The sequence below is a fragment of the Lissotriton helveticus genome, chromosome 12 (assembly GCF_964261635.1).
Source record: "Lissotriton helveticus chromosome 12, aLisHel1.1, whole genome shotgun sequence".
NCBI classification, from domain to species: domain Eukaryota; kingdom Metazoa; phylum Chordata; class Amphibia; order Caudata; family Salamandridae; genus Lissotriton; species Lissotriton helveticus.
In genome coordinates this window covers 629,446,644-629,472,302 of record NC_136073.1, presented here as the reverse complement: position 1 = coordinate 629,472,302, position 25,659 = coordinate 629,446,644, and the positions used below count along the sequence as shown (strand labels likewise).

General features: G+C 49.3%; 1 protein-coding gene across 3 annotated transcripts in view; it reads right to left on the bottom strand.

Moving 5' to 3' along the window:
* The window catches only part of RIPOR1 (RHO family interacting cell polarization regulator 1), a 1,634,668-nt gene that overhangs the window by 947,401 nt on the left and 661,608 nt on the right, over window positions 1-25,659 (bottom strand). For all 3 annotated transcript variants that reach the window (XM_078671049.1, XM_078671050.1, XM_078671048.1), the window contains exon 6: window positions 9,403-9,456. In XM_078671049.1, the coding sequence (XP_078527175.1) occupies window positions 9,403-9,456 (54 nt within the window). The remainder of the gene's footprint in view (window positions 1-9,402; window positions 9,457-25,659) is intronic.

Here is a 25,659-nt window from a genome sequence, read left to right as displayed (position 1 = left end):
AGCACCAGTACATCGGGACTTTGTGTTCGCTACAATAGCGGTAGCAATATTACTGATAGCCACAGCATGGAAAGACTCGGAAACAACTGTATATACTGTATATACTGCCTGGCTTCGTCGCTTATTGAGTATACATGCTCTGGAAATGGCTCTCTATAAGAACAAGGGTCACCGAGCTACAGTGAAAAGGGATAAGATCTGGGCACCTATGACAAACTGGCTCAAAAAAAGTCACAGGGAGCTCCAAAACAGAATAGGGATTGGTTTATATGTGTTTGTACCCGTAAGAAAAAATGAAAATAATTTAATTTGACGTTTTTTCTTTAAAATGTTTTCATGAACCTGAAGAAAATATTGTAATATAATGTATGAATTCAGAAGTGTAAATACCTTCTCTTGGTTTCTTATTATATACCCGATGGCATAAAAATATAATACAAAAATAAATGAAGTACAAAGTGTGGCGAATTGATAATCCATAGACTGAATTGTACTTATTTTGTATTTGTAGTAGCATCAATTGCAGCTCTTTCTGAGCATTCCGTCACATTTCAGCTGTAACTAAACAAGCATTGGCAAAGCCAATAGATCTTGGCAATGCGAGAGCTATTGGTTTAGTTATTTTGTTAAGGCTGTACAGTATGTTTAAAGTTTTATTCTAAATTGCTATGAAACATGCTTTATTCTTTTGTTATTTATTAATGTGTGAGGGATGGTATGAGCTTTGAATTAAAACATGAAATGGAAGTAGCAACATGAACGTCTGCTTAAAAAATTATTATGATATAGTGAACACTGCACATTTTTATGGGGGTCGGCAGTGCTTAAAATAGAGAGTGGGGTAGGCAGTGGTAGGTAATAAGTAAGGTGGCTAATTTGTAGTGTGATAGGAAATACACATCATGTTTAGCCCTTTCAACGCCGGCCTGCCCACTTAATCAAACCGCCACACCGCGGCGGAATTGCCGTCGCGGTTAAGCGGCTAGTAGAAAAGACAGTTTAATTTTAATTAACATATTCTCATAAAAAGGTCTCTATCAGAGGAATTATAACGATCTAAGTTACCACTCCCACTATAAATCATTTAATTTAAATTGATGAAAATGGTGCAAATTAATTAACAAATGCATGTAAAAACGATGAAGGACATTTCCACCCTAACATTACAAGTGAAGAGAGGTGGGAAGCACATTTTGTTATCTCAAAGGAAACTGAATGCGACAGAGAGAGAGAGTATAACAGGCATGCAGTTCCCCAAATGTGATAACATGTGTTTGAGCTAAGCATGAATACTATGTGTTTTTTTAAATGCACAGCAAAAGTGTTTCCTTGAAGCTCATTTTTTGTCACCGTACTGTTGAAAATAAAACTTAGGTTATGGTTGAAACGCAGTCTAAAGCTGTCTAACGTAACAAATGAAAGGTAGCATCATCCAAGGTGGAATTACTGTAAATTTAAAGCTGGGAGTAAATATTGCTCTTTTGGTCATTTTTTGGACACCCATAAGCTAAGATAAGTGAGGGGTAACTTTTTCCCGTGTACCTTGCACACATCCTGTGTTTTTGCAGTCACAGCTATTGTTTAAAGCTATTTAACAGGCCAGTTTGAAAGAGGCGGCTGGGCCGGCCATAGCAGTGGAGCTCGGTCGGCGGCGCCGCAGGCCTGCACAGCACTGAAGACGCCCAGATCACTGGCAAGTGTCCGCGCAGCGGGAGAAAAGCCGCAGTGCATATCGGCACTGGGAGTTGGGAGGAGTGGTGAGCCCGACACGACAGAGGGGCCCGCGGCCTCAAGTCCTTCCCGGAGCTACAGCAGGGCTTACACCGGGGGACACGTTGCCATAGCTGGGAACGCGGCAGACAGCGTAGCAGCGCCTCTGAGACTGGCGAGTCCTGCGGGGGGGCCATCCATGGGTACTGTGAGCGTGGTTCGTGGAGCGCTCTGTGCCAGCTTCGACCCCCTGGTGAGCTGAGGTTTGTGTGGGCTGACTAGGTGTTGGGGGCAGCAGCCCGGGCTCCAGGGGGGCCTGCAAACACTGGCTCTTCGGGAGTTACGCTCCTCTTCCCAAGGAACACGCAATAGCAAGGAGCCTCAATGCGACAGAGCCTTACAGTTGGCGGGGTCCGGCACGGGGCCGGGGGCTCTGCCGTCTGAGTGAGAAAACAGGAGCACTGGGAGCTTGAAGTTGCTGCGCACCTCTGTACGGCGGTCCTTGGCCCACCAGCACCGGTGCGGGACTCCTAGTCATTTGTTACAGAGTCTCTCCCACAAATAGCATGTCCACCTCCCACGGCCGGCGGGATAAAAACCTCAAGGAACTCTTTGAAAAGTCCCAGGGGGGCCAAAAAAACGGGGACATTTCAGCGAACTTGGAGATGGCTGCATCCCTGGGGGCTGAGGGAGGGGAGGTGATCACCAACGCCTTCCTTGAATCGCTGTTCGTGGCCCTGCAGGAAGATTTGCAAACGCTTAAACAAGACCTCACAGCGGAAATCAAAGTGATACGCCAAGACGTGGACAGCATTGGCGAAAGGGTCATGGAACTTGAGGAAAAGGACGACAGACGTGAGACAGAGATGTCGACGCTGCAACAAGAAGTTATCCGCATTCACAACCAGAAGGTGGACCTTCAGTCCCACCTTGAGGACTTAGAAAACCGCTCCCGGCACCATAATATACGGATCCGGGGGGTTAAGGCCGATGAGGAAGAGGGCGGCATATTCAAATACGCCAGAGAGCTCTTCAATCACGTTCTGCGAAACCCGCTTGACACAGACATAGCACCAGACAGGGCACACAGAGTGGGCCCCCCGCCAGGGTGGGGCCCCTCCACCTGACAACTTAGTTTGTGTACAAGACTTTCGGACCAAGGAAGAAATCCTGCAGAAAGCGCGGCAGATGCATCCATTGTCATTCCGGGGCCAGGACCTTGCCGCTCTAACACTTCACAAACGAAGGATCTTTCATCCGGTCACCTCCTGCCTTCGCCAACGCAACATCGCATACAGCTGGAGCCACCCGTTTCGCCTGATCTTCCGCATGGATGGCAAGTTGTTTCAGCTCCGCTCCTTAACAGAGGCCTGTCGTCTTCTAGGAATTGACCCCCAGGCTGATGAGAGCAGTGAAGAACGCCCTACACTCGGAGCAGACGACTAAGATGGCAGCAACAGGGCCGACGACGCCGGCCCAAACGGCCGAACCCGATTGAAATCTCCAAAAGCCATAAAGCAGCGATAGAGACATTGCCGACGGAGTTAGCTAAGACACAGTCTGGGTGATTCAGTCATCATGTTCTTGTGTTAATGGTTGGGTCTGTATAGGCTAGGCGAGCCTAGCCGGAGGGGGCGGGGATGGCACTGGCCACAATATTTTCCCCATGGACAACTCTCTGATCATCAGAAGATGATGGACTACAATACGTCTTCTGCTGGTTTACTGGTTCAACTTTGTTTCTTCGCTTACCTGCGGATGACAGACTATATCCTGCTTATACCTGTTTGTTTAGGGTTTTGTTTATTCGGGGGTTGGGTTTCCTTGTCCACCTTTTTATTTTGGCAACTCAAGTTTGCATTAATAGCTATTCTCGATACCATGACTCGTCCCCAGAGAGCGAAAGCTCCGGCACAGGCCCGCGCGCATGGTCCTCATCACCCACTTCCGCCTGAATGACTCCCACCACACTTACGGTCCTTACACTGAATGTGCGGTGTCTTAACAACCCTGTTAAATGTAGGGCTGCCTTATCCTGTCTTGAAAGCTCCAAGGCGGATATATGCCTCCTGCAGGAAACGCATCTACTGCCCAAAGATTGTCATCGCCTTAAGTCCGGCAGATTTCCAACCCAGTTGTTCTCCTGCAGTCAGCGGAGTACAGCTGGTGTAGCTTTATTGGTCGCCCAGCGGTTCCGGGGTAGTGTCCTTCAGAAAGAGGCAGAGATCAGGGGGAGGTTACTTATGTACCGATTCATCATGGGGGGCCTCACGTTCACAGTGGGTTCTGTATATGCCCCTAACGAAGGACAAGAATTTTTTTTTGCACACAGCACTCACCGAGAGAACAGCAACAACCGAAAGGCAGATCCTCTTTGGGGGTGATCTGAATCTTGTTTTTGACACTGAGGCAGATAGATCCGGTCACCGCACCGAGCAATCGGGGCACTGTCACAGGGGGGGCTCACACGCTTACGAGATTTAGGCCTTATTGACCGGTGGCGTAGTTTTCATCCCAGCTCCAGGGAATACTCTTGTTAGTCTACAGCGCATAAGACCTACGCCAGGCTGGACTACCTGCTGACCACAACTCCACTACAAGTGCTAGCGAAAACAGCAGACATAGAGGTAGCCTCTCTATCAGATCACACCCCTGTGCTGGCTACCTTTGCTCTTCCCCCCATGCAGCATCCCGCTAGACAATGGCGCTTCCGCAACACATTACTACACCGTGCAACAGTGGTTGAACAACTGCAACGCACAATTAAAGACTACCTCTCACATAATGACAACACAGAGACGTCCCTAGCCACACATTGGACAGTGCTCAAAGCGGTCATTCGCGGGGAACTAATAGCCATCTCATCGGCCGAAAATGTGGAGTGGGAGCGCAATAGGGAAGAGCTCACACAAAAAATTAAGAAGCTCGAACAGATGCACCATCAGACCGGGCGCCCCGTGTGGCGGCAGCTGAAGGCAGTGCTGCAACAGTTGGCGGCCCTCGATCAGGACAAAGCTGAGTATGCAGCCCTCCGGTTGCGTCATGCTTACTACACCGGAGGTGACAAATGTGGGCGGCTCTTGGCCCACAAACTGCGTGAGACCCAACAGAGACAGGGGGTCCGGGAGATTCAAGACGGGGGTGGTGGTTACGTCTCCGAGGACAAGGCGATAGCCGAGGCGTTTCGAGAAGATTTATATGCCCGCTTATACACTAGTGAGCCTTTACCTTCTACCGATGACCCTGGTTATCGGTCAACCACTGACATGACCACTCTGACTGAGGCACTGGCAGCTTCCCTTGATAGGGACATCCGGATTTAGGAGGTCATTGCAGCAATATCCTGCCTTAAACTTGCCAAAGCCCCTGGCCCAGATGGCTTTTCGTCCATATTCTACAAAACTTTCTGCACTCTGGTGGCCCCGATCCTCACCAGACTCTTCAACTCGTTTGCAGAACCGGGAGCCATCCCAGAAGAAATGCTAGAGGCCTCTATAGTGGTCCTCCCAAAACCAGGCAAAGACAAGACGACATGCGGAGCTTATCGCCCCATATCTCTCCTTAACGTGGATCTCAAGCTATAAACTGGTATCTTGGCCGCCCGCCTTATGACCCATATGCCAGGTCTGATAGACCCAGATCAAGCAGGCTTTATTCCCCACCGACAAACATGCGATAATACCAAACGGGCACTACACCTCATAGAGAAAGCCTCTAAGTAGCCTGGGAAGTACATGTTCCTTGCCATCGACGCCGAAAAGGCCTTTGATAGGGTTCATTGGCCATATCTAGACCGTTTTCTAGAGCGAGTGGGGTTGGGAGAGAAGTTCTGAACGTGCATATTCAATTGCTATAGGTCTCCCAGGGCTACGGTGCGGGTGGACGGCCGTACATCGTCCTGGTTTCCAATAGAGAGGGGCACGAGACAGGGGTGCCCTTTGTCGCCCCTCCTTTTTGCATTTTATATGGAACCCCTGGCCTCCCAGTTTCGCCATAACCCTGATATCACAGGGATCAAATTTGGCGGAGACACCCGTATGATTAGCTTATATGCAGATGACATCTCGTTGTTGAACCCGGCCCTAGCTCTCCCGGCCTGCCTCGCAGAGTTGGAGACTTTTGCCCAAATTTCGGAATTCAAGGTGAACATGGAAAAATCGGTGGCGTTAGATCTCTCCTTATCTTCTCCCACCCGAGCACAACTCCAGGCACATTTCCCTATACAGTGGGCGTCTAGCTCGGTTCCATATCTCAGGATCCAATTGGCTCCCTCTTTGCCTGCCACAGTAACCATTAATTACATGTGACTATGGGCAAAGTTGCGATGGGACGTACGTCAATGGAAGCACTACCCACTGTCCTGGCTGGGTCGAATAGCGCCAGTCAAAATGACCCTGCTTCCCCAGATTCTGTACTTATTTCAAACCTTGCCGCTCCGACCCCCACAGGGGTGGATTCAACAAACTCAATCTGACCTGGCTCAATTCATTTGGAACGGTTGTAAGCCGCGGATGAAACGGGCCCTGACGGTGCTACCGCCTGAGGAGGGAGGCCTGGGAGTACCTGATATCCAGCTGTACTTTCAGGCGGCGCAACTACGTCACTTAGTGGAGTGGAGCCGGCTGGAATCAGAAAAGCACTGGCTGTTCCAAGACCAGGCAGTGGCTGCTCGGCCCTTACAGGTGACCCCCTTCCTCAAGATGGCGCATAGACCTCCCAACCTATATGCGTCCTCCATCACTCGGACCACCCTAGATACGTGGGACCGTACTAACACCAAACATAACCTGACCACCTTTCCCTCGCCGCTTACCCCTCTCTTTGACAACCCAGACTTTCAACCGGGACTCGATGGAACCGCCTTCACAAGCTGGAGGCCCACAGGATGCCACTCCCTTGGCCATTTGTTTGCTCTCCACGGGATTATCCCATTTCATCAACGCCAGTCGGACTACGGGCTACCAGAGACCGAAAGGCTACCGTACTTCCAACTCCGGCATTGGACCTTACACAATCGGGTTCGGCCCTCGGCTAGCAGACTCCTCTCTACCTTTGAAAAATGGCTAGTTACCCGTACCTCGGACAAAAAGCTAGTCTCTGACCTATATAAGATGCTATTACATAGGAACACACATATGCACAACGCAGGACGGGAGCGATGGGAAAGGAAACGCGCCAGAACACTAACCCACAAAGAATGGGCGGGGGTGTACTATAGAGCTCGTCACTCGGCATATTATTCGGGGGTGACCGAGACTTTCACTAAACTGGCTACATACTGATACTGCACCCCCGAACGTTTGCACTCTATGGATCCCACCCGAGAGGCAGACTGCTGGGGGGGTTGCGGGGAGAGGGGCACTCTTGTACACTTGTTATGGGAATGCACACATCTTCAATCCCACTGGGACCAGATCCTTGTGGAAGTGGACACACAATTTGACACGCAGATCCCACACTTCACTGCATATGTCCTTCTGGGCCGTCCAAATCCACTGACCTACCCACTAAAATCTCGCAAAGGCCCGCTGAATCCCATAGCGCTGGGATCAGCAGTTCAAAATATTCTGACACACTGTCGCACCCCCCCAGATTCCCACCTTTACAGGCTGGCTATATCGATTATGGCAAGTGTTGGGTATGGAGAAGCTCTCTTTGACCATGATGGGGAAGGGATCCACCTTTAACGAATTATGTCAGCCATACCTGTCACTCCTTTCCTCCGAATTCTGGGAAGTCACCTGCCCTAGGTATCTCCGCCTTTTGCAACTTTCTGATCATCGGCAAACGGAATCATGACATCTGGACTTGTAAGATCCCATATGAGCTATGTCTTCTTCCTTCTATATTTTCTCCTTTTCTCTCGGTGGACAAGGGACGGGGTGGGGGTGGAGGGGGGGTTAGTGTAATTTTCCTTTATAAGTTTTGTCATATCTCTTTAACTGCGTCGGGCACCGCCCTTATTCAGAAATTTGATATAGCATGCTTTGATCGTGTTGCCCTTACACTGCCGATTACGTTTGTCCAAATTCTTAATAAAAGATTTAAACCATAAAGCTTTTTAACAAAAGAATAGAAAGGCAGCATCGTTTGATGGTTATTAAAACTTAGGTTGTGGTGCAGTCACAAATATTGTGTAAATCTGACATAACAAATTAAAGGCAGCATTGTCTGAGCTGAAATAAAGGTCAATTTAAAGCTGAATGTAAATGTTGCCCTCTTGGTGGCTTTTTGGACACCCATAAACTAAAATAAGAGAAGGGTAACATGTCCCTGTGTTCCTTGCATACATCCTATGTTTTTACAGTCACCACTAATGTTTAAAATGTTTAAAGCTGTCTGACAATAAAACTGAAAAGCAGCATTGTTCGAGGAGAGTAAAACTTTAGAGTGTGGTTGAGATGCAGTCATAGATATTGATTAAAGCGGTCTAACTTAACAAATGAAAGGCAGCATTGTTGTGTGGAGTTCTCAAGCACAATGAAAAGAGAGACATCTGGCACAAACATGTGGCGGCTTTAGATCTCTGATCCCACGCCACACACACGTCAAAATCATGCTTTCTACACTGCATTTCCTGTGAAAATGGAGACTTCATGCCAGTTAAATGACCCCATATCCATATTAAGGATAACATAGCCGCTTCATTGTTGTTGTGAATGAATATAAAGTAAGGTTTAGTGCACATGAGACAAACTGTAAGTAAGTTTTACAACTGTGTTTTGGGACTCTGCGATTTATTTTTCACTACTTCCAGAACTACGCTGCATTGAGAAGCCCTGTTATGCTAAATGTGTAAAAAGTAAATTGTTGCACATCAGATGTTGGTATTTAGATGGATGTCAGTGGTGAAAACATGAGTACTCATGTGGAGTGCTCAAACACAGAGAAAGCAAAGACATCTGGCACAAACTTGTACTGGCTTCAAATCTCCAATCCCTGTCGTGGAGGGTGGGGGGGAGACAAGAGGAGACTGAGGATGGATAAGTGAAAACATGAGCACTCGTGTGGAGTGCTCAAACACAAAGACAAAAGTAGCTCCTAAAATGGGAGCAATGGATGGACACACTTGGTCCAAGCTAAAGGGGAGCACTAAACACAAGAAGCGGCATGACGCATGCATGCCATGAACAAACAGGAACGAAGGGTACGATAGCAACAATGGAGAAAACAAATTGTAAGTCTATGGGCGGGCTTAAGCCCACTGAATAGTAAACAACATGACTCTGAGACAGCGCATGCACTGTAAACCCGAGATCTAAAATTATCTATTTCTACATTATTCCTCAATCTTTGGCAAGTTTGCTAGATTGAGCGTGGATATGGTGCTTACCAATAAAATGTGATGCCCAATTGTGCAACTCTTCCCTGAGCTTGTCAAGGGACTAACTACAGAGGCCTTGTGCACATTGTCCATGGGTTGGTCAAGGGAATACCTCTACAGGCCTTGGAGAAACTCACTATAGGAGCAGAATGGGTAGAAGAGATTCATTCTAGCTACTTGGGTGCATGTGGAGAGTCGTTCCAAGGACCGGTCTTGCAGAGAGTGACTAACTCAATGGGCAGGAGGTTGGCCTCACTCCAGACTCCGTAAGTGGGAGCAAGTTCTCCTGACTCACAACAGAGGTAGAAGATAATGAACTCAAAGACACAATATTAACACAACTACGGGCTTGGAGCTGCGGCACTTACCTTACTGGCATGAAACTCCAGCCGACGTAGGAATCTCTCAATGGATTTCACTTGCTGTAAACATGAAAGAAAGAATTAATAATAAGTAGTACTCAATTAAGAGAGAAATTGAGTGAGGGTATATCACTCTCCATGCAAAACATGCCACGTTTCAGCCATGCACTTGAACCACTGTGAGCAACTGAAACAATGCAGGACCCCTTCATGAAATTTAATCCCTTGACATACAAGGCAAGCAGGACATGTGATGGGAGTTTTGATTGTCATAGCTATAATATTAAACGTGTAGCCTGGGAGTACAACTGACTCAAATCACTTAAATATGTTACACAACCTTGAGAGCTATTTACCAAGTGAGGATATCACAGAGATCAACCAATCTTTAGAAGAAGTGTAGTGTAATAATGAAACCAAGAGAGTGCCTAGGACTCAATGGGGATGCTTATGAAACTATCAGATTGTGTCAAGAGCCTGGAGTAAAGACTAATGTCTTTACTCCAGGCTCTTGACAGGGGCTTATCAGGAAGACTCCCCCCAACGCCCATCAAAGGTGCTTGATTTTAAGTAGGTTAGCGACAGGAATAACACCTGGGGCCATATTATGGATGCAGCAAATTTTTCTGGATTGAGCTGGGTGAACCTTTCAAATCATTATGGTGAATGCGCTGCCTATAAGGCAACCGTGAACCCGCACTGACCTGGGGACAGCACATTCACGTGAAAAACGGAGCAAGCTGCTTTAAAGCCCCCAGTTATCACAGTGTAGGCGGCAATCCGCCTGCACTTTTGAAGGGGATTAGAGATCCCCTTGCAGGCGGATGCAGTCAGTGACTGTACCTGCCTGCAAGGGAATGTCTGGGGGATCCATGGGACCCCCTTTCCCCCGGCCAGCGGGCTGCAATCAGGAGGCACACTGTTAGTGCGCCTCCTGAGAGCTTCTTTGCCTCTGCACCCATGTCTGTAATACAGTGGGGGTGCAGAGGAAAAGTAATTCCCTCATTTGCAAGGGCCAGGCATCCATGCAAATGAGGGAACGCAATCTTGAGGACGTGCTAGTGCTATATGAGTGGAAGGGCGTTCTGTATAACAGAAGGGGATTCACAAGCGTCTGCGGCCCCTTCTATTGCACAAAAGTTCCCCGGGGGGCACAAACGTCTCTTGTGCCCCTGGGGCACTTCTATAAACCGTCCACTGGTCTACTGTTTGATTTAGGACATTAAAGTCCATGCCCTTGGGTCGGTTTAAGGACATTAATTTTTAGTTTTTTTCTATAGGACAGACATTATCCAAGGGACCTTAGTGTGCTTAGCAGAAAATATAGGACTTTGCAGTTTTATACAGCGCAAACTTGACCCGAGGGTATCAGAGAGCTATATACGAGCACCAGAACCACAGGCTGTTGAGCGTCATTGGCAAGACTCAAACCCGGTTGCCCAGATTTGAGACCAACGGCACTGGCCGTTAATCCACATCCTCTCCCCTAGGACTAGGTCAATAGTGTTAGTTCGTGCAAGCAGGAGACCTCTGAGGACCTCTACTGCTGGTGGCTGGAGGTGAAGCGGAGCAGCTACAGGAGGCAACATGGCAGCTGCACCCAGCCCGTTCGGCAGATGCTGAGCACCAGTGGCACGGAGCTGCCCCTTTTGAGAAGAGGAGGAGTGCGGAGTCAGGTCCCTTGATCACCCCCCGTGAGCTCGTGAGAAGCTCTCCCCAGATGGCACTGAGAGCGCCTGAATCCTTTTGTGGATTAGTGCCTTGATTTGTGGGACTTCACTCAGGAGTGTTTGCTGCATGGAGGGTGTCATATGACCCCTTTTTCCTACTCCTAGACATTGCTGCATTTTCTGTGTGGCCCCTGAAGACCCCCTCTGCAAGGTAAGTAATACTCTGGGCCTTCCTGTAGCCCTACAGTTAATTCCGCCATATTCCTAAAGGTATCTCATGGCCTTTCCACTGCCTTCCTCCACCTTCATCCCATGATTGAAGATGACTGCCGCTCCAGGACGGGGACGTTTGAACGTAAGGGGAAAGTCCCCTCGCTCAGGAGTCCTACCCACCGGTGACCTCGACATAAAAAGAATTACGCAGCTTACCAAAGGAGGACATGAAGGGGAGACGCAAAGGCGAGTGAGGTCGCACAGGCAACCCGACTTAGACTCCTGTTCCCCCGTTCGCTTGACCCGTTCACCTGGCACTTGTTCGAGGCATGCACTTGAGGTGGGGCACTGAAGCCGGGTGCAGTGCTTAATTTTTGCTGGTGCTTTCCGATGCTCAGCACTGGTACTTAATTGCCAGCACCGGGCTTATGACGGTCTGCCACATGGTAGTGGTGTCTGCCAATTTAGGTATGAGCACAACAACTTCTGTTTATTATTTCCATTTCAATTTATAATTAGTAGTATTTGCCTCCAAAGCCATTCTTATTGCTTTGGTGCCTGTAATAAAATGAATGGTCACACTATTAGGAGTGTGATGATTACATCTAGAGTGCCTATATAGAGAACAGGAGGATCAATTCCATTTTTCTGACCAGGAGCATTTTGCCACTAATTAAAAGAGCTTAATAGAGCTTGTGATTGACATCATGGAGAAAATGAACTGTCAAGAGAAGCCCACAGTCACCTGTGATGTTTCCTAATCCCACCTCCATTGACAGAATGTGGCAAAGCGCTATAGGCGTAGTGGCTATGGAAATAGAACGAACTGAGAGACCTCGGTCTCTGTCCTTGGATCCGACAGGTGCCTCGATTGGTCTGCAGCTTGTTTTAGTACTTAGTCCCCACCTGTTCGCCCATGGGAGCCAACTAGTACAGGACAACCTAGAATATCAATAAGGCAACCAACGAGTAATGCAGGGAGCGGCGGGAGCCTACTCCGCGCCCCTGCGTCCCCCCGAAGACTGGCCGCTTCCCCCCCGGGGCCCCCAGGAGCGAGAGGGAGCCCCGGAGAGCGAGGAGAGACCGGCGCGTCAGACCGGCCGGTGAGTGTGGCAGGAGGGAGAGGCGGGGCGTCGGGGCACATTGCCGGTGCCCGCCCCTCCCCTCCAAAGGTCCTTCGGTGGCGCCCCGAGGCCCGAGGGGCCCCCAGTGATGCCGAGGGGCCCCCAGTGATGCCGTGGAGTCCCCAGTGATGCCGGGTCCCCCGTGGGGGACCCCGCCTTCCCCCCCTCTCGCGCCATGAGCCTGAGAAGGCTCCCACATGTCCTGAGCCCCGAGAGGCTCTGCCTTGGTCCCTGGTTATGTCGAGCCTGCGAGGCTCGTCCCCCGCCACATCCCTGAGCCCAGGAGGCTCCATCGGTACTTTAGCCCTGAGCCCCGAGGAGGCTCCACCTGTATTTTAGCCTCGAGCCCCGAGAGGCTCCCACGTGGCCCTGTGTCCCGAGCCCCGAGAGGCTCCCACGTGGCCCTGTGTCCCGAGCCCCGAGAGGCTCCCACGTGGCCCAGTGTTCCCGAGCCCCGAGAGGCTCCCACGTGGCCCAGTGTCCCGAGCCCCGAGAGGCTCCCACGTGGCCCAGTGTTCCCGAGCCCCGAGGAGGCTCCACCGCGTGTCCCTTGCCCCTTTCGAGCCTGCGAGGCTCCAACGTACTGCCCTCATTCATCTACAGCTGCCCAGCACTTCGTGGGCAGCTGTCCCGTTTAGGTTTATTGTTGGCTACTTACAGCCTGTCCTGAACATCGAGACTCGGGGCGTCCTAGCCCCAGGAGGCCAGCTGGCCTGTTGAAAGTATTGGCTAATGTTAACTTTGCTTCTTGAGAGTTATTCTGTGTTTCCTTCCTACAGGTACGTCTGTGGTGTTATGTACCGTGCCATTCCTTCCCTCCTGTATAACCTTGCCTCATGTATGTTGATACTGGTTAGAGTGAGTTCTATTGCTAGTCCTCTGAAACCCCGGGGCGTGACGTATTCTAATGCTAAGCTCCTGGTGATTATGTGTTCTAGTCCTAGTTCGAGGAAACTCCCAGTTGTTATATGTTCTAAATGCCAATTCCATCATGTGCATATTCCTGGCAGTGGTCCCATGGCCCTGTCCTGTATATTTTCCCTTGTAAATCCTGCCCGTGCCTCTGGCACCCTGTAAGGTATGTGTTCCTATGTGTCCTTTTTAATACAAAGACTATTTTCATATATACCTGGTGTGGAGTTCCTTTTGTGGGGGGGCCCGGGAGGTTGTTGCTGGGGGTGCGTGCGCAAATGCTTTACACATGACCTCCGAGATAGGCCTGGCTGCTCGCGCCACGTTACCTAGAGGGCGAGTAGGGGTTGTCTTGGTGGGTGGCCCCCTGGCCCTGACGGGGGAGTGGTGGTCTCGGACTGACTCTGGCGCAAGCTCTGGTCGGCCGGGGATCCCATTTCTTACATTGGTGGCAGCGGTGGGATCCGGACTTGTGTTTGCGCAGTACCGCAGTGATAGCCGGCCCCACTACAACACTCCGCAGTTTAGATTGTCGCAAAGAGAAGAAACTATTGGTGAGCGTTGCTAAAAATATCTGTTCTGGTGGAAAATGTAGTTCTGGTGCACTTTGCTAAAAATGTCTGTTCTGGTGGAAAATGTGGTTCCGGTGCACATTGCTAAAAATACTTGTTTTGTGAAAAATGTGGTTCTGGTGCACTTTGCTAAAAATGTCTGTTCTTGTGAAAAATGTGGGTTCTGGATTCACCAGAAGGGTGGGATCCAGTGGTGGCAGCGAAATTGTGTCCAATATGTGCGGTCCTTGTCCCTTCCCTAGAGTAATGGTACCTGTGCCACATGCGTCAGGTAGAGGAATCAGGGGCGGTAAAAACTGTCTTACCAGTCCAGGGGAGGGGTTGTGGATGAATGTTGAGGTGTGCTGATTAATGGAGTGTAAGTTCTCTGAGAGGGGGAGCTTGCTGAATAAGGGAGTGTAAGTTCTCTGGGATGGGGAGCTTGCTGAAGCAACGATAATTGTATCCTACCTACCCCGCTGAATGTGTTTGATGCATCATGTGTTCCGTACACCGCTGAATGTGTTTTATGCGTCAGGTGTCCTACCTACCCCGCTGAATGTGTTTGATGCATCATGTGTTCCATACACCGCTGAATGTGTTTTATGCGTCAGGTGTCCTACCTTCCCCGCTGAATGTGTTTGATGCATCATGTGTTCCGTACACCGCTGAATGTGTTTTATGCGTCAGGTGTCCCCCCCTCGCTGAATGAATGTTAAGTTGTATCCCGGACAAGGAAGACCTGCTGGCGCTGCCGCGGCTTGCCTTGGGGAGAGCTGAACACTGAGACCTGCTGGCGCTGCCGCGGCTCATCTTGTTGAATGTATGTTAAGTTGTATCCCGGACAAGGAAGACCTGCTGGCGCTGCCGCGGCTTGCCTTGGGGAGAGCTGAACACTGAGACCTGCTGGCGCTGCCGCGGCTCATCTTGTTGAATGTATGTTAAGTTGTATCCCGGACAAGGAAGACCTGCTGGCGCTGCCGCGGCTTGCCTTGGGGAGAGCTGAACACTGAGACCTGCTGGCGCTGCCGCGGCTCATCTTGTTGAATGTATGTTAAGTTGTATCCCGGACAAGGAAGACCTGCTGGCGCTGCCGCGGCTTGCCTTGGGGAGAGCTGAACACTGAGACCTGCTGGCGCTGCCGCAGCTCATCTTGCTGAATGAATGTTAGGTGCGGAACTGGACGGGGGTCAGAGGGAGTCTGACTCCTGGGCATCCGGTGAACTTAGTTCCCAGGTGGTAGACCAGTGGAGGGAGGAAGTTCTGAAACTGGTAGGAGAGCGTGTTCTGAGGGTGCTTCTCCTGGGAGAGCGCAGAACCTCAGAAGTAGAGGTAGGGTGGGGCATTCTTGCCCGTGACCTCTGGCCAGCCTGAGGGTGCGGACCCTAGGTGGGAGAGAAAGTGGTAAAGTGGAACTACACGAAGAAGGGGAGTGGAGAGTGGCTGTCGTGGGCCAGGGGTTACCACCCCCCACTCCGGGTTGGCATGGACCAGTGGTATCTGGGTGGCCTAGGGCCTGGTCCTAGCCGTGGTCAACTAAGGAGTACCAGTGGGGTAGCCTAGTGGGGCCTATGTTTTTTTTTTTTTTCTGTAAATTTTTTTATTGTTAAGTATGTGTGGGTCGATAAGATCAAGGTGGCGTAGAACTGGAAGGGGGCCCTGCAGTGCGGGCCTGCGTCCATGTTTTTTTTTCGCCCAAAGCAGGGAAGTCCATCACGGTGGTGATTGGCCTACCCTGCGTTTTGGCTGGAAGGGGGCCGTGTTGGACTGGGCCCTTCTGGCAGATCCACCCCCGAAGTTGTGCTTGTTATATGTGACCTGGGGATGGTGATTCCCACTCTGAGTGCGTGTAGATGAGAGAAGCCTGCCCTCCCATAGGACTGCATGGGGAATGGGTGTGTCCCTGATAGTTCCTGGTGCGTGGGGGGTACAGGCTCGAGTCTGGTATGTATGGACTCGTGTGATCGAATGCTGTAAGATGATGTACTCGACGTGTGTGTGTCTAAAAGAGAAGTACCATTTCTAGACATCGGTGTGTGTGTGCAGTAAGTATGCTGGCGCGTGATTGGCTGAAGTGAGGGAGGGGCTGTGCCTGTATCCTGTATGGGTCTGGGCTGTCCCCCACAATGCTGGCTCCACCCACCTGGGGTGCGTCTGGTGTCCTAGCCTGGCCAGTAACAAGAAATTCCTTATGACCAGTTCTAGCTGGTTCTCATCCTGCCTGCCCCTTTTGAGACAAAGGTATCTCATGTATAAAAGGAGGGTGTGCCCTCTTCTCTCTCTCTTTCCTGTTGTCCTGACTGGAACCCTGCCAGGGGTGTGCTGCTTGGGCTCAGGGTTGGCTAGCCTCCTTGGGCCCTGCCCTGCTCCTGGGCTACTGATGGCCCTTTTCCCCTTCTAGGAGCGGCTGGGCTCCCCCTGAAATCCTGGACTTCCTCTGGACCCTGCTTTCTATGGCCCTAGCGCTGGGGAGCGCTTTCTTGCCGTCCTAGCGCCTTGGGGCGCTTCATCTATGCTTCTAGCGCTTGGGAGCGCTTTCTTGCTGTCCTAGCGCCTTGGGGCGCTCATTCGTGTTTCTAGCGCTGGGAGCGCTATATTCCACCAGCCGGTGCCCACCCGGCATTTGCCCCGTTCCGGTGGGGGGCCCGAGCCCCCAGCGAGTGGCCACCTCGCTTGCCCCCGCCCTCGCTATATTTATCGAGGGAGCCTGGCCCTCGTCAATTTCCCTTGAGCTCACCGCCGCCGCCCGGGACCCTCGTGAGGCCCTCCCCCGGGCCGCGCTGGGATAGGCTGCCGGCCCGGGGAGCTTGAGAGGCGGAGGAGAGAGCCGAGTAATGCAGGGAGCGGCGGGAGCCTACTCCGCGCCCCTGCGTCCCCCCGAAGACTGGCCGCTTCCACCCCGGGGGCCCCCAGGAGCGAGAGGGAGCCCCGGAGAGCGAGGAGAGACCGGCGCGTCAGACCGGCCGGTGAGTGTGGCAGGAGGGAGAGGCGGGGCGTCGGGGCACATTGCCGGTGCCCGCCCCTCCCCTCCAAAGGTCCTTCGGTGGCGCCCCGAGGCCCGAGGGGCCCCCAGTGATGCCCGAGGGGCCCCCAGTGATGCCGTGGGGTCCCCAGTGATGCCGGGTCCCCCGTGGGGGACCCCGCCTTCCCCCCCTCTTGCGCCATGAGCCTGAGAAGGCTCCCACATGTCCTGAGCCCCGAGAGGCTCCGCCTTGGTCCCTGGTTATGTCGAGCCTGCGAGGCTCGTCCCCCGCCACATCCCTGAGCCCAGGTGGCTCCATCGGTACTTTAGCCCTGAGCCCCGAGGAGGCTCCACCTGTATTTTAGCCTCGAGCCCCGAGAGGCTCCCACGTGGCCCTGTGTCCCGAGCCCCGAGAGGCTCCCACGTGGCCCTGTGTCCCGAGCCCCGAGAGGCTCCCACGTGGCCCAGTGTTCCCGAGCCCCGAGAGGCGCCCACGTGGCCCAGTGTCCCGAGCCCCGAGAGGCTCCCACGAGGGCCCAGTGTTCCCGAGCCCCGAGGAGGCTCCACCGCGTGTCCCTTGCCCCTTTCGAGCCTGCGAGGCTCCAACGTACTGCCCTCATTCATCTACAGCTGCCCAGCACTTCGTGGGCAGCTGCCCCGTTTAGGTTAATTGTTGGCTACTTACAGCCTGTCCTGAACATCGAGACTCGGGGCGTCCTAGCCCCAGGAGGCCAGCTGGCCTGTTGAAAGTATTGGCTAATGTTAACTTTGCTTCTTGAGAGTTATTCTGTGTTTCCTTCCTACAGGTACGTCTGTGGTGTTATGTACCGTGCCATTCCTTCCCTCCTGTATAACCTTGCCTCATGTATGTTGATACTGGTTAGAGTGAGTTCTATTGCTAGTCCTCTGAAACCCCGGGGCGTGGCGTATTCTAATGCTAAGCTCCTGGTGATTATGTGTTCTAGTCCTAGTTCGAGGAAACTCCCAGTTGTTATATGTTCTAAATGCCAATTCCATCATGTGCATATTCCTGGCAGTGGTCCCATGGCCCTGTCCTGTATATTTTCCCTTGTAAATCCTGCCCGTGCCTCTGGCACCCTGTAAGGTATGTGTTCCTATGTGTCCTTTTTAATACAAAGACTATTTTCATATATACCTGGTGTGGAGTTCCTTTTGTGGGGGGGCCCGGGAGGTTGTTGCTGGGGGTGCGTGCGCAAATGCTTTACACATGACCTCCGAGATAGGCCTGGCTGCTCGCGCCACGTTACCTAGAGGGCGAGTAGGGGTTGTCTTGGTGGGTGACCCCCTGGCCCTGACGGGGGAGTGGTGGTCTCGGACTGACTCTGGCGCAAGCTCTGGTCGGCCGGGGATCCCATTTCCTACACTAACCATTTCGGATGTACTGTCAAGGAGGCTGCAACAGGGTTGGGTGATATTTTGTATGTTGAGTTGACTTTTACCCCTGAGGTGGTTATAGCCAAGATTCTCCTGTAGTCAAACAACTATCCTCTCTTTTGTCGTCCATCCCGGGGAGCTATTCTAAGGTTTCGAGGGAGTCTTCACCTGTCAAATCGAGCCCTTGGGAAATAGGCAAGACGACACCCAAAATGATGAAGGTAAACTATGATCTATACTTGTTTTGACCATTGCCGTCATCAAAAAATGGTTTTCATAGGCCTTCCAAATGAATGCTCCAGCAGTGAATCATTCCATACGGGCCTGTAATGAGTGGAACAAATCTGATAGGCATGGCTAGCACACATTCAATCAGGTAGGGTCAGCGTCCCTAATCTATTACATTTGTAAGGATATTAGGCTGTGGTCAGCAGTCCTAGATTTTGCTATTTTACCCAGGTTTGACATTTACCACAATGTCCTGTTTCTAGACCTGGCTCTTTATGACTATATTTAACATTCCTTCACCTCAAGGCAGCTTTAGTTCTAGTTCCAAGAGCCAATCGTTGGTCTGGAATGAGTGACAAGGGGGTTCCTTGCTATCTATGTCAAATCATCAAAAAGATTGGATGAGAAAAAAAAATTCAAGTTCGCTGAGGGAAACTGGGGAGTTTTCAGAACCTTTTCCTGTGAGCAGGGAAGTATGCCAGGGTTGTGGGCTGGCTCCCGCTATATTCTGCTTATGTATAAATGGCCTTGTGGATTCAGTTAATGGGGTCAGCAACAAAAAAGCTACGAGGATCAGCACGACTAAAGTTGCAGCATTAATATTTGCTTAAATCACCCATGGGCATGCAAAGGATTTTAGACGGGCTCAACTAATTTTGTAAGAGGAGGTGGTTAGAAATAAATGTCCAAAGGGGTCCAAGTTATAACGATAACTTGGACTGGAGGGTGCACTGCTGTCTGAGACTGAATGTCTCAACTAATGATCACATATTTTTTGTCTGCAGTTAATCAAATTCTTACACTGATGAGTTTATTACTCATTAGTTCGTTTTACTTTCTTTTAAACATATCAATTTAACATCGTTGATTAGAAAATGAACATAAAGAAAATTGTTTTCGAAACATAACAACATTACAACAGCACAGTTACATTGTAGTCAAAAGAATTGATAACGTTTAAAATGCATTTTGGGATAGAGATCCCTTCGTCAGGGGCCAAACCTATAAAAGAACAAATAATTAAGGATGGAAAGCGATTATGCACAAAGCGGTTACTACGCAGCTAAAAATTGCATTGGGCTCAAAGAAACTTTATGTCAATTCTTTTGATTACAATTTTCTTTATGTTTATGTTCTAATCAATGATACCCGAATGGATATCACCACCACCGCTACTACCGCCACTGCTGCCATCTGAGACGCTGTACCGGCTCCTGGGAGGAGGGGGCTGCATGTAGTACTGGACTATAGTTACTGCCATCCTCTGGGCACGCACACCGGACTCTGAAGCCTGCAAGCGCCAAGGAGGTGCTTAAAATCACGCTAGTGCTCCCGCAGCGCAGGACGTGCACGGCAGCGCCCGGGCAATGCCGCGGGCGGGCTCATCCGTGCCCGTAAGAGATTGTAAGAAGCTGGGCAGGACCACCGTATTAACACTCTGTGCCTTAAAATTATATGTCTACTGTTTGTGTTGGGGGGCTAGTGTATGCGGGCCAAGGGTTCTCATTGGATTAGTTGAACAAATTCATATGATCATTGGCTAATCATCTGGTATAGGCTGTCATATATCGCTTTACTTAGGTATATTGACAAAATGAACAAAAGTAAATGCCTCACAGGACCTGGAGTGGTGGGGACTCTCGATGCCTTCTTGTTACGTGCTGAGTCAGCTCTTATCCATGAAATTGCCCAAACAGAGCGAAGACTGTCTCTGGAACCAACCCCCCCCCCCCCCCCCCCCCAAGGTTAGCTTGACCCGATAGAGGCCTCTAACAGCATAGTTTGCCAAGAGTGTATTTACCCTACCAGGATAGCGAGTAGTCACATCACTGAAGAAAATGATAGTGTCATGATGAGGGTTGCAAATGCCAAATCTAAAATAAACACTATGGGCCAGAAGAGTGAGACCAATCAGGGAATTAGTTCCTCAACCCAGTCCAGGGAACGAAAGGGGCAGGGCCCTAATAAGCTCATACATCCAGCACCAAAGAGCGGGCGCAAAAGTAAAACAACGAGGGAGGAGATGGAGGAGGTGGTTGAGGGGCATTCCTACGTAAATAGTCCTGTTAATATAGTGCCTCCTACAAGTCCCACAACTTCTATACAGAGCACTGAAAGTAGAGAGTTCTGGGCAAAAATCAGAGGGCTGGTTACAACCCTATTAGAATTGTTACTTCAAAAATTAAACCGAATTGAATCGAGTATTGAAAAACTCGAACGGATGCAGCAGCCTCTGTCGAGCCAGTCAGGGCCGCATATTAGTCAGCCCCAATTGACCAATCCTTGCCATTATCATTGCACCACAAAGAACACACAAGCAACTGGTTCCCTCGTCCATGAGTCAGATACAGGCAGGCATGCCCATTGCGCACCACAAGCTGCAGACCCTAAGTACTATTTAGGAACGTCTAATAAATATTCAAAATGAACTCTTGTCTGGTAGATTAAGACATGAAAACACAAGGGAATCACCAATGAGAATTGCTTAATATAAAGCATCTCACACACTAAGAGGTACATCCGATACAAACACCCTACACCTTCCACCGGAAGCAACTCCTTATACGATAGTGCTAGCCAATGTTCCCATGTTGCCTGATGGCACTAGGGAACACTGGTCTTCACTCAAAAACAAAGCACTGTCCCTGTTAAGCTCGAGGTCTGGAATATCCTCCCCACTCTTCATAGAATTCAAAATGGTCAGACGGGTTGGTTGGATAGGCAGATCCAAGAAGTTGCTAGGGGGTGATTGTGTGGTGTTATCTTTTGGGTCGCCCAACCTTATACAAACTTTACTCGATAGGATGGGGAATTAGACAGTTGAGCAAACAGGGATCCACATTTTACCATTGGGGTTCTTCTATAAGCCACCTAGCCATAAGCAGTTGCTATTTAGGACGGATGGTGTTGGGGATGGAACCAAGATAGATATAATATCCCAGTGAACAACCACTATGAGGCCTTTAGTACTATGGAGGACAATGATTGACTGGAAACATCTAATGATGAGTCACTTGAAAGAAGGGTAGTATCAAGAGGCCCATGACAACCTGTACCACTTAGGTTGTGCATGGCCGAAAAAGAGCATGGATCTTTAGAGACCCCAATTCTGCCAATTCTGAGGTTGTCCTCTCTGAGTAGTATCGAGCTCAGTCATAAGGCCCATCAATATGGTTTCCCCAAGCCCTTGTTCGTGGACCAGGCACCCCACCCCATTGGCATTCTTATGTTCCAAACGCAAGGATCAGCAGAGGCTAGGGGAGACAGAAGCGGTGAAAGGAATAAGACAATGGGAGAACTTCCTCTCATATGTAGAGCTACCACCGGAGATCTATAACGCCCAACAGCTGGAGAACTCATCCCCAATAATTGCAAAAGTAAACCAGCCCTCAGCTAGGAGCGGTCACTGGCCATCGGACAAGGAGCCTGAAAACCCTAGCAAACCTACAAATTCTCCATCGAAGCTCAAAATATTATTCTGGAACGTTGCAGGTCTCCACTCCAAAATAGTCAACCCAGAGTGGGGTGCTTTTATCCAAGACTCTGACTTATGCATGATCCAGGAAACCTGGGCTAGGGAGACTATCTATAGAACTGGCTATGCAACCTTCAACATACCTGCTATATCAGGGGGGAAGGGCAGACCATCTGGGGGACTTACTATTTGGGATGCACACATTTGGGTTGCACAGTGAAGCAGGTAGAGATATCATCTAGAGACAGCCTCTGTGTTATTTTGAGCTTTCCCACCAGGACCAGGTTAGTGCTTACTAAAGTATACTCATGGCCAGTAGGATATGGGTAAGAGTCTCCCACCCTTGACAAACTATTATCATTTATATCCACAGTCATTGATAATGACATAGTGATCCTGGCTGGTGATTTTAATTGTCAGTACGAACCATTGAAGGACCTGGAGACTGGTGACCTAAATGAGGAGGACATGCACTGGGCTATTCCAGCGGCCAATGCGCCACCAGTCGGGCATAGGATCCACAAGTCGTTCAGTTGAATACCCTTGCCTTGAATCATTTGCTCAGGTCGTGTCATGGGTGTTTTAATTATGATAGTTCGGCAAACTCCACCTATAATAGGTCGGGCTCCCCCTCGATCATAGACTATATTATGGTGAATACCAAATCTTGGCATTGGATGGTAAATTTTAAGATTGTCCCCAGATATGACAGTGATCATAATGCCCTGATCCTAAAATTGGACTCTCTGTACATTGGGGATGTCCCTAAGGACCAATCGTTGAAAACATAAGGTCAATCCTAACTAGTTGCAGGAGGAGAGTAACATGGGGCACTCTATGCGAATCCCAAGGCAGATTATCTTCACTCTACCAAATAATCACACCATATCTGGAGGTCGCAATCCAAGTGAGTGAGTCTGGAGATTTTGCTCGTCCACTCAGTAAAATTGCAGAAAGCCATCAAGGACTAGTAGCAGCCCTGGCAGACAGTTTTTCCCATGTAGTACAAGTAAAGGATGGTAGTGCTCACAGACATTCCTGGTATAATGGCAAATGCCGAAAGGCTAAGACAAGCCTGCTTACAGCTATTAAATGTAATGATAAGCAGGCAATAAAGGAAAATATGTTACTACACAAACACGCAATCAATCAAGCAAAAAACGAGTGGGAAGTAGAAAAGTGGGACAGCCTGAGAGATGCTCTAAACAGGAGCGACATCAGGACCTTTTGGAAACGATTATGCACAGACAAAAAGGAGGATAAAAGTGCATTCAAACCTAATTTGGGTGCTAAGGTCTGGAGGGCCCACTTTCAGTCACTTTATTCCAGGATAGAGGACACTTCTGAGCAAGCTGAAATTCACATCTCCCTCCCACATCCAGTTAGCCCGGAAACTCCCGCAATTTCTCTAAAAGAGGTAACGGCAGCAATCGCCCGAGTAATGCCTGCAAAGGCGTCGGGCTAGATAAGATCGCTGGAGATCTTTTTCGCACTGAACCCAGCGTTTGGGCTCCTTATCTTTGGAGCATTTTTAACGCTATTCTACAAGGAATGAAGATCCCCAGAACATGGCTAGGGGTGTAAATCATCCCTAACTTTAAGAAGGGTTCACCTCTCCATCCTGTGAACTATTGGCTCATTAGCCTTATCGATGTTGCACAAAAAATCTTTGCTTGAGTGCTGCTGGACCGATTGCAGAACTGGATGGATGAGTTTTCCATTCTCAGCCCTTATTAGGCCAGTTTCCGAAAATAAATGTCCACAATTGATCAAGTTTTTAGGATGCAATTATTGCACTGGAAAACAGTGATTTTGGAGGGTGGCAGTCTCTACGTGATCTTGGTGGACTTAAAATCGGCCTTTGATCTAGTCTCCAGGGAAAAACTATGGGCTATCTTATCTGATCTAGGGGTGCCTCCATATTTATGTGAGATCTTGAAAAGATTCCATGTGAACAATTACGCTCAAATTAGATTTGGGAAGAATGGAGACCTCACTGATTGTATACCTATAGAGAGAGGTGTGAGACAAGGGTGTGTTTTGGCCCCAACCCTCTTTCGTATCTTTATTAACGGTCTAGTGGGAGCATTGCCAGCAGGAGGGGACATAGATGCTCCAAAATTAGCAGGCTGCAAGGTACCTGCCTTGATGTTCACAGATGATACTCTTTAGATATTTTTCGTCTATTTTGTAAGAATAGGGGCCTGGAAATTAACACCCAGAAAACAAAATATATGGTGTTCAACGCAGGTCATTCAAATCGACCCAATCCACAACTAGCTGGGGAATTTTTAGAGAAAGTCCCTGTATGTGATTATTTGGGATTATCCCTCAATGGGAAAATGGAGTGGGGTGATCAAATTAGACAGGCTTGTCTTAAGTGACGCAAATGTCAGGGGACCTTGCGAAACAGCAGAGGAAGTGTGTACACAAGATATTGGGTCCAGGGTTGGACATTTATACGGCACAAGCCAGAGGGGCTACCCTGTATGGAGCGGAATTATGGGGCCACAGGCCATCCGAACAACCTGCCAGGATCGAAAACTCATTTCTTAGACAGCTGGTGGGACTTCCCAATAGTAACCCTTAAATCCTCTCTCAATGGATCTGGGTGTCAGCCCAATAGCACTAGAGGTTGCGCTTAGACCATTACTTTACTGTCGCCGCCTATGGACTACCCCAGAATTACCTATGTATAAGGAGGAATTGAGGGAGGTGGCAAACCTCAGGGGAGAAAGTAAAATACCCTGGCTCACCAATATCAAGAATTCCTTCTTAGCCATTGGAATGGGAGCTCTATGGGATAGCCCGGAAGAAAGCTCTTTGGCAACACCAAGAAAAATCCTGATAAAAAATCTTAAGGATCACCATCTCAATTTATTACTGAGGGGCCCCAAGACAGGTACACTTACATCATCATTTTTAATGTTAAACTGCAATACATTCTAGAATCTAGCATTGATGAGATACAGCCTTCCCTTGCTAAAATAAACTCTAGATGCAGTTCAGGTATGGTGTACTCACTTTATGTGCTGTTACCTTTAAGTGGAGGTGGGGGTAGTTCTACGAAAGATTGTCCGTCATGTAAAAACTGTATGGAGACTGACTTGCATGTGCTGTTTTTCTGCCCCACCTACAAGGCAATAAGTGCTTGTTGGCTACGGCAGCTTTGTAGGAACCTTGGAACCTCCCATTGCTTACAGACTTGCAGGATCCTAAAATATGATACTGGCATGCCAATTGTATATTTAGTCTCCCGCTACCTGTTTTCAATGTGGTGTGCTCGTCGTGCAGTCCTAAAAAAAAGATCAAGTCTAAACTGCCCACTATTTGCACTTACTACGATTCGGAACTCTGTATTCTAATCGGTTTTTCTTTTTTATACATATGATTTTGCACTTTATGATCAAGATACTTAGCGCCTATCAGGCTATTTAATACTTTTTTAACATTTTAATGTCTTCATATTTTTATGTGTATATAAAAAATTTTATACTGATAAATTGTATTGAATTTTCAAATGTTTTATTTGCGCGTTTAAGGTCTTGTGAGGCTGAAATAAAGTATCTTTTGACTTGACTTGATATGGTTAAAAGAAAGTAAAACAAACTAATGAGTAATAAACTAATCAATGTAAGAATTTGATTAACTGCAGACAAAAAATATTGTGATTCCTAGTTGAGACATTCAGTCTCAGACAGCAGTTCACCCTTCAGTCCAAGTTACCGTTATA